The sequence below is a fragment of the Gouania willdenowi genome, chromosome 18 (assembly GCF_900634775.1).
Source record: "Gouania willdenowi chromosome 18, fGouWil2.1, whole genome shotgun sequence".
Lineage (NCBI taxonomy): Eukaryota > Metazoa > Chordata > Actinopteri > Blenniiformes > Gobiesocidae > Gouania > Gouania willdenowi.
In genome coordinates this window covers 13,661,950-13,676,380 of record NC_041061.1, presented here as the reverse complement: position 1 = coordinate 13,676,380, position 14,431 = coordinate 13,661,950, and the positions used below count along the sequence as shown (strand labels likewise).

General features: G+C 38.6%; 1 protein-coding gene across 3 annotated transcripts in view; it reads left to right on the top strand.

Annotated features, from left to right (window-relative positions):
* The window catches only part of usp53a (ubiquitin specific peptidase 53a), a 45,322-nt gene extending 34,453 nt beyond the window's left edge, over nt 1-10,869 (top strand). For 2 of the 3 annotated variants that reach the window (XM_028474563.1, XM_028474564.1), the window contains exons 13-17: nt 821-1,604; nt 2,829-2,896; nt 9,448-9,514; nt 9,594-10,306; nt 10,395-10,869. In XM_028474563.1, coding sequence (XP_028330364.1) covers nt 821-1,604; nt 2,829-2,896; nt 9,448-9,514; nt 9,594-10,306; nt 10,395-10,471 — 1,709 coding nt within the window. In that variant the 3' untranslated portion in view covers nt 10,472-10,869. The remainder of the gene's footprint in view (nt 1-820; nt 1,605-2,828; nt 2,897-9,447; nt 9,515-9,593; nt 10,307-10,394) is intronic. The other variant, XM_028474565.1, reaches the window with a different exon arrangement.
* The last annotated feature ends 3,562 nt before the right edge of the window (nt 10,870-14,431 follow it).

The window sequence follows — 14,431 nt, the reverse complement described above, 5'->3', positions numbered from 1 at the left end:
TAAATGTCAGTGCCATTGTTGCCATTATTACACTTTTTTTCACTTCCAGTCCAGCCTTTGTTAATCTGAAGCACAGCGTTTTGGCAGCCTTGGACAAATTTTGTGCGGCCCCCCAAATAAAAACCCACAAAATGACACAGAAACATATAGAAACTTGAAAAGTACCCGGGGAGCACAGACCTCCACCAAGCACCTCAAGCTCAGCAAACACGCTCTGGTCACTGTAGCATGGTAAACTCGGAATTACCAAGACTACCTGTTAACATTAATAATTAATGGCAGCAAAAAACAGGAAAAATACCACAGAAATACACAAAATGACACATAACACACAAAATTACGATAAAATCTGAAGAATATGCAAAATGACAACAAAAATACACAAAAGGTCGACAAAAATACACAAACAAATGGCCAACAGAACGACACAAAATGACAACAAAAACAAAAACAACAGAAAAATATACAAAATGACAACATAAATACACAAAAATACAACAGAAATACACAAAATGACAAACAAAAACGGCAAAGACACACTAAATGACTCAAAAAATGCACAAAACTCTTTGTTCCTTCCTGTATTAATGCTTAGATTGGTCATTATTCTAAATGCTAACATAAATGTTGATCAGACAATCACATTTTTGTTGCCCCACTGTAATAAATGTTTTCCCCCTGGGATTAATAAATTCTGATTCTGATTATCTTTGCTCTATTCACACATTGTTGTTACATGAAACTGTGTAGTAATTTGTGTAAGTAGGTGTGTCTTCTTCGGTGCTCACATTCTCTGATTTATTTGAACCTATGCCTTCAGATCCAGGCCATGACCGGACCTACTCCCGCTCTGTTTCCCCTCCTGAGAATGGTTTCAGACAACACGTGGATGGTCGACTGTACAGCAGCCAAGGCAAAGGTCCCATTCGCAGTGAGCGAATGCCACAGCTCGCTAGCCGTCCCTCCTTTGAAATGCCGTCTCAATCTTACTCAAGGGTCCAAGTTCTGCCTACGGTGCCAAACAGCGTGAGAATAGACCAGATCTCCAATGGGTACGATACCGACAGCAGCCAAGACTCTCGAGAGCGTTCTGGAAACGGAGTCAACAACACCCGCAGCCGGAACAGTCGGCCGTGGAAACCCATGCGAGAGGCGCTCAACGTGGACAGTGTTTTGAGTGGCGTTGGTGGAGGAAATTCAGGGAATCAAGACCGAAGGCAACACAGCCCAAGACAACGGCCAAGCAGTCAGTCGCCCTCACGCGACAGAGTCAGAGACCAAGACGGGGACTTTACGTGGGGCGGACGGGAAGATAGGAAACCAAAAAGCCTAATGACCATCTACGAGGACGAGCAGAGGAACGAAACCGGAGGCAGCCGGAGCTCGTTAGACTCCGACTGGCGGGGGGGCTACAGCGACAAAGAAAGAGCGAAGGGCTCGGCCACTCTCAAAGTGCATCACGACAACTGGAAGATTCAGAGGACTGAATCTGGATATGAAAGCAGTGATCGACTCAGCAACGGCTCGGCAAATCTGGACTCTCCTGTGGTGGACAACCTGTCTTCCATGGACCTGCGACCCATACCTGAGCTGCACCTGACCAGGTTAGAACAACTCTGAGCAGGGTTGGGCTCAATTACATTCTTAAATTATCATTATGCTTTAAACTATCCTTGTTCAATTACGATTGCAGTGACCAACAGTTTTTCGAATTACAATTAAATTACGATTATTTTTTTTTTTATCCCCTGAACGTCAATTACGTTCTAAGTTATTAAAGTTCAAATACAATTAATCACAAATACTGTCTAAATAACACCATAAAACTTAATGTTAACTGGTCGGTTACACTCAAGACAATGATGTATCATCTAATTTGTTTCTCATTTAAAAATTAACTACATATATGTACAAGCCATATAATTGTAACATGGTTTCCCAGTTTTGCGTTTAATTAAATTATAATGAACAGTTTTTATAGAATTTTCATGCCAATTACAATTACAAAGTCAATTTTCTTAACTCAATTCCAATTCAATTATGATTGCATTGACTGACATTTTTCCCAATTCCAATTAAATTACGATTTTTTTTTATCCCCTGAAAGTCAACGTTCTCAATTATTAAAGTTAATTAACAATTATTGACAAATAATGAGTCTAAAACACCCTATAAAACATATTTTTTGATACATTTTGATTTAAATAAATTGTTTTTATAGAATTTTCATGCAATTCAATTACGATTACAACAGCAATTGATTTTTCAATTACAATTATGATTGTAATTGATTATCAATTATGCAATTACAATTATAATTGACTTTAACCCTGCCTCTGAGTGACGTTTTTGTGAACCAAGTTCCCCTAGTCAATCACTGAACTAAGTGACTCACATACAGCTGAAGTTCCTGCTGTTTGATGTCGTTGTGGAAGGACGTGAAGCACAAAAATGATATTCTTTTCTTTAACAATTAAACAAACAAACAAACACAGCTCCAAGAATAGCAAGACCCGTTTAACATAAACGCGCACGGGGCAGATAGGCAAACCCTATTATGCTGGGCTGTCACTGGCTGGCTTTGTTTGGAGATAATGATCCCGACTCGCTGACAACTGGTGTAGTCAGTGGGGAGAGTGTGCAGAAAGCTGACCTCATCAGCTGCAGATGCATAATTTAAGCCTGTCTGACTTCACCTTCTAAAAATGCTTATTCGACTATAGGTTCAAATGTTTTGTCAGAGATAAAGCTTGAACCAACCTCACAATTTGGGACTATTGTGTATTTTTCCGTAATGAATGAATGCTTGTATCTGCTTCACGTTACAGGGATCACTTTCCTCTGAAAAGAAGTGACGATTTAAAGAACGATGTGTTGCCCTCTGCATTTTTCACTGGTAAGAAATCTGCTACAAATACTCAGTGGCCATGTTTGCATGATGTTTTTTTTAATTTGGAAATAATTATTTGGAATTAAATTAACTGGATTAAAGTGTTTTGCTTTGTGTTTACATGGAAATAGTCATTCTGAATTGAGATTTTCATGGAAATCACGTATTTTTTCTGCCTTTGTTCAGTTCCACTTTAGGTCTCGGGGTTGGGAGGGGTTCCGATTGGGGGCGAACGTTACGTATTCACGTCTGTCAGAAAAAACACAACAAACCTTTTATTTTTGGCTACAAGATAGAAGATGACATAAGAAATATTTTCATTTTTATTTTGATTGTAGTTTTGAAGCTACATTTGACTACAATGTGTCGTCCAACACTTGTTTCGGGCGGCCATCAAAGATTATGTCGTCACTAGCGCGTTATCGCGACAGGACGAGCATGCGCAGAGCAATCTGAATTATTGAGAGCATAGTTTAGGGTTGAGCGATATGAACCAAAATTCATATCTCAATATTTTTCCTCAAAATGGCGATATACAATATAAATAATAATTTCAAATAAAGTCTGACCAGAAACTAAAATAACATCATGGTGCTTAAAGAAAAAAAAAAACAGCAGCCCCAAAAGTACCAGTAAATGCACCAAGTGACACCAAAAAAACCACAAAATGACTACAAAAACACAAATAATATAGAAATACACAAAAGAACAACAAAAATACTTCACAGGACAACAAAAAATACACAAAATGAGAAAAAATGCACAATGGGACAGCAAAAATACACAAAAAAACCTACAAAAATTTACAAACAAATGGATAAATACACAAAAGAACAACAAAAAGACATAAAAGGACACAAAAAGAGAAGAAAATATCAATTGGACATCAGAAATAAATGAAAGAACGCAAAAAGACAGCAAATCACACAAAAGGAGGAAAAAATACACAATGTGACTGGGATGTTTATCAACAAACAGCTGCACATAATGTGCCAGTTTTGGCTTTTTCTCCTATAAGGGACAGCATGTGCGAGTGTTATGTAGTGTGGCTTATTTAAGGGAAGGTCTGGGTTAGAACACACTCTGTAATCATCTAACTGTGCTTTTCATGCGAGTATTTTAATACAAAATAAGCTATAACATAAAAATATGTACTGTAAATTGATATAGGAGATATTGTAATTTTCTATATCGCCAAAATGGATATATTGCCCAGCCCTAGCGGAATCAAACATTTACAAGATCGAGGAATTATACCATTAACGGAATTAACCAGCTACTTGATTTGGAATTAAGTTTAATTCGGAATGCCCGTTTTCATTCAGAATTAAGCGTTTACAAGCTCTGTTTAAAGAGGATTTAACTTTTATTCTGAATTAAAGCTCTCAATTAAATGTGGCCACAGTCGCTTAAGTGAAAGAACATACACTTACGCTGCAAAGGAAGCGATGGGAGTGTCTGTCTCGTACCAAGACTCGGCCCTGACACTGGAGAGATTTCTTCTGCCTAAAAGGCTTCCATGTGTTGTAAAGGACCTGAAACATTAAGATTGTACTCAGCAATTTCCTTGATTTATCATTCCATCAGTGGTGGTAAGGTCACAGACTGATTGAAGGGATACTGTATGGAAATAAGTGCGCTCTCGCTCTTGGCTGACTGGCCTTGACCTTTTTTCTCCCTTGAGTAAAGTTTATGTAGTGCAGCGCGAGGAAGATTCTACCTTAGTTTAAAGGGTTACTCCGCCTGGATAGAGAACAACCACGCCAGTTGTTTCAGTCTTTCATGCGTACCTTGTATTTGGAAAAATTGTTTAAATGAACAGATATGTCTTACTAATTCCTTTAACAGTTGTATCATTGGTGCCAAACAGAGTGTATGGGGATGAGAGTAAGCTTCCAGGGGCCACCCAGCTGTGCCCAGCCAGGCAGAAAATGCCATGGCCAGCCCTGTCAGAAGGTGGTGTTCAAACAAGACTCAAATAAGAAAAATGCCTTTTCGCCAAACACTAGTTATTTCGGGGTCTTCCGGGAAGCAATGACAGATACATCCTAATCTTAGATTCTCTGAGAGTTTTGTTTAGTCATCTTAATCTAGCTGAAGCCAGTTAGGGAAAATGTGACGTTTTGCCACGAGTGGATTTTAATTATTTGAAGAGATATATTTCACTATTTATTCTGTCGCTGATCTCTTGTGAGACGAGATCTAGAACCCCAACCCTAGCTGTTCAAAAAGTGCCATCAATCATGTCTTGTGGAGATGGGACATTCGTCGGCTCTAAACCTCGCCGTTGGGAGCCATTCGTTCGTGGCTATTTTAAAACAAGTATGCAATGTTTTTGCCGCGCCGCCTGAAAATTGTATTGACAAGCTGATGTAAATGTGCCGAGAGTCAAATTGGCTGGAATTCAGCGGCGGAAGGCTGGCATGAGCTACAGTTTCAGTGAAGCCTGAGCAACTTCCAGTCATCCATTAAAGACCAAAATTCTTTCTGAAAGCACAGTGCTGTGGGTGGACAGTTGGTAAGAAACACTGATAGGAGTTTCACCCCCACTACCACCATCATCATTGGGGGAAAAAAATGGCGTATAAGGATTTAACTCCCATCATAACTTTAGTTTCATGTTACCTGGATTGTTTTTGAGGTTCCTTGTCATCACTGTAAGACAGTGGTTCCCACTGTACCTGAAGGTGGTTGAACACAGACATTGAAGAACAATCTGAATAACACTGTTATCAGGAAGTTTATTTGCACCATAGTATACAGTCATCTTAAAGATGTAAATCATTGTTTTAATCAGAAATAAAAATGGGTTAAAAGTGACCCAAAAATGATGGAAAAGGTGGTGAAATGGGATTTCAAACACCACGGAAATTGGTTCAAATTTGCAAATTAGAGTGGCCAAATACGGATACAAAAGTGGTAAAAAGGTTTCAGTGTCAATATTCACTTAAAAGTGGCAGGAAAAAGTAGGAACAAATAGTTTAACCTGCCAAATCATGGGCATGAAAAGTCGTGACTGTGGTTAATTTGCCAATAAATAAGCTTGAAATATGGTGAAAATAGAATAAAAGTGACAATAATGGGTCAACATATGAGACATTAAGTGGGAAAAGTGGCGGAAAGGGTTTATAAGTGCTGAAAATTTTTTGAAAGTTGAAAAAATATGCAGATAGGGCATTGAAATTTGATGGAGAAGTAGCAGAAATGGGAGTAATGTAGCAAAAATGCATTAAAGGAGCAAAAACATGGCAAGAAAAAGTGATGAAAATAAGTTAAAATATGGCAAGTTTGGTTTATTGCAGGAAAATGGGAAAAGTAAGCAAAAAAATTGAGATTTTAACCTGTTTGCTTTTCATGACTTAACTATCTAACACAGTAACATTGCATTTTTACTTCAGAAATATGAATAAAAGCCAGTTATGAATTCGTGGACTTGGGATAAACAGCCAGATAACATTGAAAATATCCCAATCTGTCCACACCACAGTTCTAATTCTAATAATGCTCCCACTTCAGAGTGATGTTGAAGAATTTAAAGTAGCCCAACAGCATCACACAGTCAACAAATCTAACTTTAACACACTCGGAGCTAAAATGTTTTGCCATGGGAAAACTTCAAAGAGCTTTTCCAAAATGTGTCAAAGGTAGTTTGGGTTTGCTGCCAGGGTCTGTGGGAGAGCTTGGTAAAATTATTGAAATAATGACTGGTAACAGTTGTTTGCCGTCCTCTTAATAACTTTTTTCTAGCTGAAGTTCTTAAGGTTTCCATCATTTATTGTCATTTTTTTTTTTTTAATCCAGTGCTTTTTCCAGTGACTGTTTTTATAGTGATAATAATAGTGTTTGAACTGTTTTCATGTTCTAACTCATTTAGTATAAATACATTGGAGAAACCTTTATATTGTTCAAGTTTCTGATATCTGTGAAAGTTACGCATTCTTCGGTTGAGCAATAGAAATTGTGAAAATGTGTGCCACCCTTTACTGATGTTATATTGGCTCATTTATTGGTACAGATGTTCAAAATGTTTTCATATTGTGAGCCACCCCTAATGGAGATAACATGCACATTCCACACAGAAAGTGTCCACCCAAGGACCTTTTTGCTGTGAGGTGGCTGTGCTAACCACTCCACCACCGGTTACGCAATCATTTTTTGTAAAAGCGTAAAATAAAAACATGATTTATTTTTGCTTTATTTTTTTAATTATTTAGAATGTGTTTTAAAAAAAAAAAAAACTGTTAGGCTATTCTTTTAGAATTGAAATTTTACATTTCAATATATTAAAAAAAAAACATGTTTTTATAGTTAGAATTTCTATTTTTATACCTCTAAGAAGGTGGCTTTGTCGGTTTTTATTTGAATATCTTAAAGGATTGGTGGGATACCACACTATTATATCACTATTTTTAAAGCTACATACTTGAAGTAGTTTGTACAGACTTTGAGTTCAGAAACATTAAGTAACATTTTGTTTGATTAGCACTGACTGTCCTAAGTCTAACAATGCAGCAGAAAGCTGTGATAATAACACTGGAATCAAACAGTGACTAACAATCATTGAGTTTCATTGGACCTCGTAATAAAAAAAAAAGCCTGTACACTGCAATAATTCTCCACAGCCATCCAAGCCACGAGGCATTACTTAAATCTTTCTCAGCACCTTAAAAAAATCTAAATAGTAGTAGTAAAACAGATTATTCTCACAATTTTTAACTAACATGCACACATAAAACACCTTAGTTTTCTCTAATCCGCTTTAACGACTCGACTGTATGTTTTCCACTCAGTGTGGGAATGTCGGGGATATTTTATTGTGCGTGCTGCGGCTTAGACGCTGCATCGAATGCAGCTGAAACGCGGTCTAATCCATGCAGTCACAGGGTTCCCCGGCCAAGTGCAGTAGGCTGTGTAAACAGCAGGAGCCCTGAATTACATCTGTTTTGCTGTTGTCCGCAGCTTTTAGTGGTCCTACCAAAATTCCACTGAGATGAGATTTCAGTGAAAATCATCCAAACCTGGGAAACGGTTGCAAAGGACTTGGATGGTGATATGGTAATGATTAGAAGGTTGTTAACTGAAGGGAAAAAACTATTTTAAATAGACCTAACACTCTTGGCTGACTGCAATTTTGCTGCCACCCCCCCCCCCCCCTCATCTTGCATTACTCAACAAAGTGGACATAATCATAAAGATGAGGAGGACTTTTTAAATGGAAGAAAATGTTGTAAACAGGATCCCTTTTTTCATTTTCAAAGTAAGATATCCTAACAGTTGCTTGCCAACATTGCAGATCAGCAGCATCAAATTGTGAATCAGCACACAGACTTAGCGGCTTAAAAATGCAATAGTGTTGTGGTAGGGATGTAAAGTCTGCAGTCTGACCCGGGCATAATTTCATGCCAGCACAAAGGATTTAACCACTAATGCTTTGAGAGAGGACGGGTGGTGTGTGCTGACACATCACAGATGGTTCTCAACCCTTTTCACTCTCTTCCTTGTCGTGTTTTTCAGCTGTTGTCAGTCTCGAGCCTTGTAAATAACACCCCACCCTTCCATATTGTCAAAGGTTCTTTCTCCTCCTCAACCCCAGGATCCCATTCTAAGTATTTTGCGCTGATTCGGCAATAAAATCTGTCATCGTTCCCACATTTTAGCTGGGTTTTGTAGTTGCATCTCATTAGGACTTTGCCTGCATTGATTGCATTTTCTGCTTTGAAATATATCCTCTTTTGGTTGTGACTTGAGTTGACTGAAGCTCTTATTAGATGAAAAGTGAAAAACCCTTGAGGAAAACGTCTGAATAGTCAACTTGCTCTTGTTACTCATCATTACCAAATTTACCATGATTCTAAGTGTTTGCGCTGATTTGGCAATAACATCTTTCATCATTCCCACATTTACCTGGGTTTTGTACTTGCATCTCATTGGGACTTTGGCCTGCATTGATGGCATTTTTCAAGGTATTTTTGTTTTGAATTATCTCCTCTTTTGGTTGTGACTCAAGCTGACTGAAGCTCTAATTAGATGATAGGTGAAAAACCCTTGATAAAAACATCTGAAAAGTTAACTTGCCCTTGTTACTTATTATTACCAAATACACCATGACCTGGATTACCAAGAACGTCCACAGATACTTTCTCTCCGGAATTGAACACACTAAGATACCACAGTCTCCAGAGTTCATTCGGGGTTGCTTTTGTTTTATTAGCCTAATACTAGCTAGGCCTGGATATGAACCCAAATTCCCTGTCAGGGGGCATGTTCTTTGGCTGGATCAGACAGTCAGAGTGGTACACAGGGGGCCGGGGGGCACTCTGCCAGACGAGCAGTTTTGATACTTCCTCTTCCAGCTCTAGGCAGAGGGGCCTCATTATGACCCTTGTTAGATAACATGTAGAGGGAAAAGAAAAAACTGGAGCCATGTTCAAATAAAACCCAATGACAGATGTTACCTGGCGCCTGCCTTGGCCATCTGGTTGTGATGACGACGCATTTACAAATTGGGGTTTTATGGTACAAAGAACTCATCCCAATAATTTTTTTTAATCTTCTAGACGAACAAGGACGTAATTCTCCAGATCTTCCAGATTCTAAGTTCCTGTCTGGCCAGCATGTACATAGGTAAGAGTAACTTTTCAACTGTTTGTCAAATGTTTCAATTAAGTTCTTCTAAATATGTTGTTCTTTTGTTATGTAAAAGAAGAAGAGCTTTCAGATACACCCCTGGGATTTTTGAAAGGGACAAAATCATTGATAGTGAACAAGAGGATGATTTTGACAGCAGTCCTGTGAGCCCAATTCCTCCATATTTACCAAAAACCAATAGCTCAGAGTGGAACAGCTCGGATGACTTTGTAGAACTTTCGTCAGAGCAAGAAGAGCATCGCACTGCCCACAAAGACACGTACTCTCATATTATCCCTACTCAGCTCCCCCCAAGGACTTTTGGCAACAATCTCACCGACCTTTCCGGTGTCCACGCCCTACAACCGGAGGTGGCTGCACTCTTGAGCCCCCGCAACGAACCCAAAAATGGCCTATCGTACCTTTCGCACAATACCCTCCGGCGGTGGATCGAGACACCTGTCGAACACAGACTTTCATCTGACGCCAGCTCAAAGTCGGGCTCATCAGACCAGGACAGGAACGATTTATCAGCCAGCGAGAGCGATGACAGGTTACCTAGCCCGAGGCCTAGGCATGAGGACGGTGCAGACCTGGTTCTGCCCACCACTTATTTTTCCGTGGATAACTGTATGACTGATACGTACCGGGCCAAATATCACAAAAAGCCTGCCATGTACAAGCGAGCCGAGGATCACACGTCCTCTGGAGAGAGTGACATGGAAGGAAGGGGGCTTCCTTTAGCAGATGTTCCAAATCTTGAATCGTCTAAAAGCAAAACTGAGTCAGGTAACCAAAAACTGCACCACACTTTCTTTTTTTAATTAAAATCAAACAATTCTGCCTCAATTCATTTGATCTACTTTGTTTTTTTCAGGTCTTTCTACGACAAAACCCATTGCAAAGTGGAATCCAGTTACTCCTAAAGGTTTAGATGAGCATGGTTTCCTATGATTTAAACAGCGTTAATAACATATTCCTTAAGGCCTCGTGACTGGATGCCAAAAGAAATTATGCACTATGACTGCTGCACAGTTCAACTCCTCCTGTGATTTTCTTTTTTTTTTTCTCTTAGAGAAGAAGGTTGGACAATAAACTAGCTGCCAAAGAGATTGTAAAAAAGCATTGGAGGTGTCTTTAATCTGATGCGAGCTACTTAAAGCTTTGAATAGTGACTTTGCACAGTAGAGAGCGCTTGAATGGTACACTAAAAATATGCCTAAAAGCTTTATGCTGGATTATTTTCTTTTTTTTCTTTTTGAGCTGAGAAGAAAAGGGATCAGTATGTAAAAGAATGTTTTCACATATTGTCACTTTACCACACATGAGATTAATGAATCACTTAGAATAGATGAGAAACTTTCTCCCAGTTTTTCAGTCCCTTCATTTTATAAGCTACTTAGGTTTGTTTAACTACACTTAGTTCAGTGTTAGAAGGTCTTTGCCCTGATTCTGTCAGCCTTCGACACAGTGTATCTGCTTTTCAGCAGCTTTTACTGGATGCATGGAGTTCCAACTATAGCCAGAATAGAACATCTCTAGTTATTTGACATGTCAGACACAGTTTTTTTGGTATGAGTTAAAAATGGATCCCAAGGATCTGCGTCAGGAAACTCCAGGAGGCCTAACTTTGTTTTTTGGCTTGAATAATGTCGTCGTGCAATGGTTATGAAGGTAAAATCTACCAAACTTGGATCATTGATGACCTCTGCTTGTTAAATGGCACTGGATTTGAACCTCGTCTGATACACAGTGCACATATCCCTTCATGTTATCATCTTTTAATGTCTGATTCTCTATTATTTTCTCTTGCTGCTCCTTTTTATTTCTGTCTAATATTGAATCCTGTTTCCTTCGATTACCTCTCGTAAGTCTGCACTCGTACAACATTGACATCTCGGTTCAACAGTGTCTTCTGCAAGAAAATCAAGACGGAACGTGATTTTTCTTCTTAGTACATTGTACTGTTTGTGGTTCAGATGTTTTATATGTGTAGGGGCTTTGTTGTGCACAGTGCCTTTTGTATTTTTGTATGGCGAGACAAGATTAAAGCGTAGCTGTGATTTGTACAATTTCTGGTTTTGGATTTTTTTTTTTTTGTAACATTTTCTTTTATTTTTATTAGTTTACTATTGTTGAATAAAATGTTTTCCACAACTACCAGTTTGTAAAAAAATGTGTTATTTAATGTCATAATTATAGAAAAATTGTAATAATTAAAGCAGAGGTGTCAAAATGTCTATATATATATATATATATATATATATATATATATAACTATTCATTTAATTGTTGGTTAAAACATGTACAACACCCTCAAAGATTAAAAGGAACCAAGGATTGTTTTACACTTTTATCAAACTTTTGGAACGTGAGATTTTACTGCCACCTGCTGTTGGATATCTTTAATACACACGTCTCTGTCACAGTTTGAAGAAAACCTTGAAACTTTGACCATACATTCCGCCTCTGTAAATTATAACATAGGCTTAAATGAGTGTTTAAAAGAATAGAAACGTATAAACTACTGTTTCAGGGGTGAAAATATTTTTTGTTGGAAATATGTTGACTTAAACATATAAGATGTTAGTATTCATAGAGTTAAACATTCAGTAGGTTCCTAATTAAAATTTTTAGATTAATGAAAAAATAATTTTAAAAACATACTGCTTGTATGGGATTAAATCACTGGAAATGGCCATAAAAAAAGAAAGAACAACAGGAGATAAGGGGTTAAACCAAATTATATTAAATCTTAATGTCACTTTTTTGTGTTAATTGCACATTTGCACGGTTTCCTTCATCGTAACATCCTCTAAATCTTAACCTTAAAACAAGATATTATAGAGAACAAACGTCTCAATCATTTTCCAAATGATTTTTACTGTGCTGTCATTTAAAGATAAGTTCTAATGAACTACGGCCAGGCCTGCGGAGCGTCCCCGCGCCGAATCGCACGTACCATGTTCCCGAGAATTCAGTGAAATGACTCTGTTCCAATGAGTAAAACAAATGAAATTGTGCAACGTAAAATCATAATCTACGTTAAATTGCCTTTGAAACCATATGTCACATGACTATATTCCAATGAATTTAGAAATTACCGGAAAAGGGGGTGGGCCCCCGTCCCTCCCCTTTCAAAAAGGTCTCCGAGAGGCTCTTGACATCTGCTCATAGAATATCCATGTCAAATTAATTCAACAAGCATTAACCGAGGACTAGCCGTTTGAAAAATGGGGCACCTTGGCGCTCCTGTGGCACATATGGAGTAATGGGCGCCTTTCATATATTGGTATGTGTCAATGATTCGGAACCACCACCAACTGTCGCAATATTTGACTTACAAATGAATGAGAAAACTACTTTAATGGAAATTGCCTAAAAAAAGGGGTGTGGGCATCTAGGGCCCCTGATCGAACTGTGCGAGGCATAATCGTAATCTACGTTGAATTACCTTTGAAACAATGTCACACGACTATGTTCCCATATATTTGGAAATTACCAGAAATGGGGGGTGGGCCCCCGGGCCCCCTACCCAATTTCAAAAGAAGGGCTCCAAGGTTCTCATCATATTAATTCATAGAGTATCCATACCAAACTGCATTCTGATCTAACGAGAACTAAAAGAGGAGTAGTCAATTGAAAAACGGGGCCCCAGAGGTGCCCCCGTGACACGTATAGGGTAATAAGCTCCATTTATATATTGGTATGTGCCAATGATTCGGTACCACCAACTGTCGTAATATTTGACTCGTAAATAGATGAGAAATTGACTTTTGTTTTTTGTTCTTTTGGGGCCCCCCTGGTAACCAAATCAAAAATCGGGCTCCGAATTTCAATGTGTACACATCCATTGATTATAGCTAGCAAAATTCAGCCTGATGCGTTCACGAATAACAGAGGAGCAGCGATTTTAACGAGTGTACACAACAAGAAGAAGAAGAACAGTGAGTGGCGTTTTGAGTCCGGTCCCTCGGCCTATAAAAAAACAAAGAAGAGAGAACTGTGATATTTTTTCCATATATATATATATATATATATATATATATGTTTTTATATATACTTTGGATCTCTCTTCAGTTTAGGATACTGCAATAACCTCTACAGCTAAAAAGTGATGCCAATAAAGCATGGAGATTTGTGTGATTATTAAGCCAAGCTTACCAATAAGTGTTATCAGTCAGATAAAGCCTTGGATAGGATGAATGCTCTGAATCCATCCAGAAGAGGGAAGTAAAGGACTTTACACCTTTAGCTGTAAGATGCAAATATACATTTACCACCTGAATCAATCAAATCTGGCCAATTGTATTGTATTCATTTTTTTTTTTTTTTAAATCTAAGCTACTGCAGTCACAAATGTATCCCCATCTTTGATTGGCAGAAGGACCTCCTGACTTCACTTCCTATATAGGAACAAACCAATACAAGGACAATTAATAAAGGTTATGGATTGATTAGAACAGCTTCAGAGCAGGAAATGATTCATTCAGTGCTTATTAGAGGACAGAAAGGAAGAAAAAAAACCTTGACTCAACACCCTGCTCTCCCTTGCATGACCTGTCAATCAAAGTTTTTAGGGTTGTTTAAATTTCAGCTGTCGTCTTCTTCTGGGCTGGGTGTGTGTCTTCTCCATCCATCCATCCATCCATCCCTCCATCCATCCATCCATCAGAGTAGAAGTCAGGCTGTCAGTGTGGGCTCCTGTGCAGCTGCTGCACTTCATTAGAGGCCATCAGCTGAGCTCAGTGCTCCACTGTCACACTCTGACTCCTGTTTTTCTCATTCCTGCACCCTTAGTTTGCTCTCTCTCACCCCACAAACTGTCCCCCAAGCTCTCACCCATCCCGACTCCTCACGTCACGTCACTTTGGTCTTCTCTGATCAAATCTCACTGCTCCTACCCTGCATTCT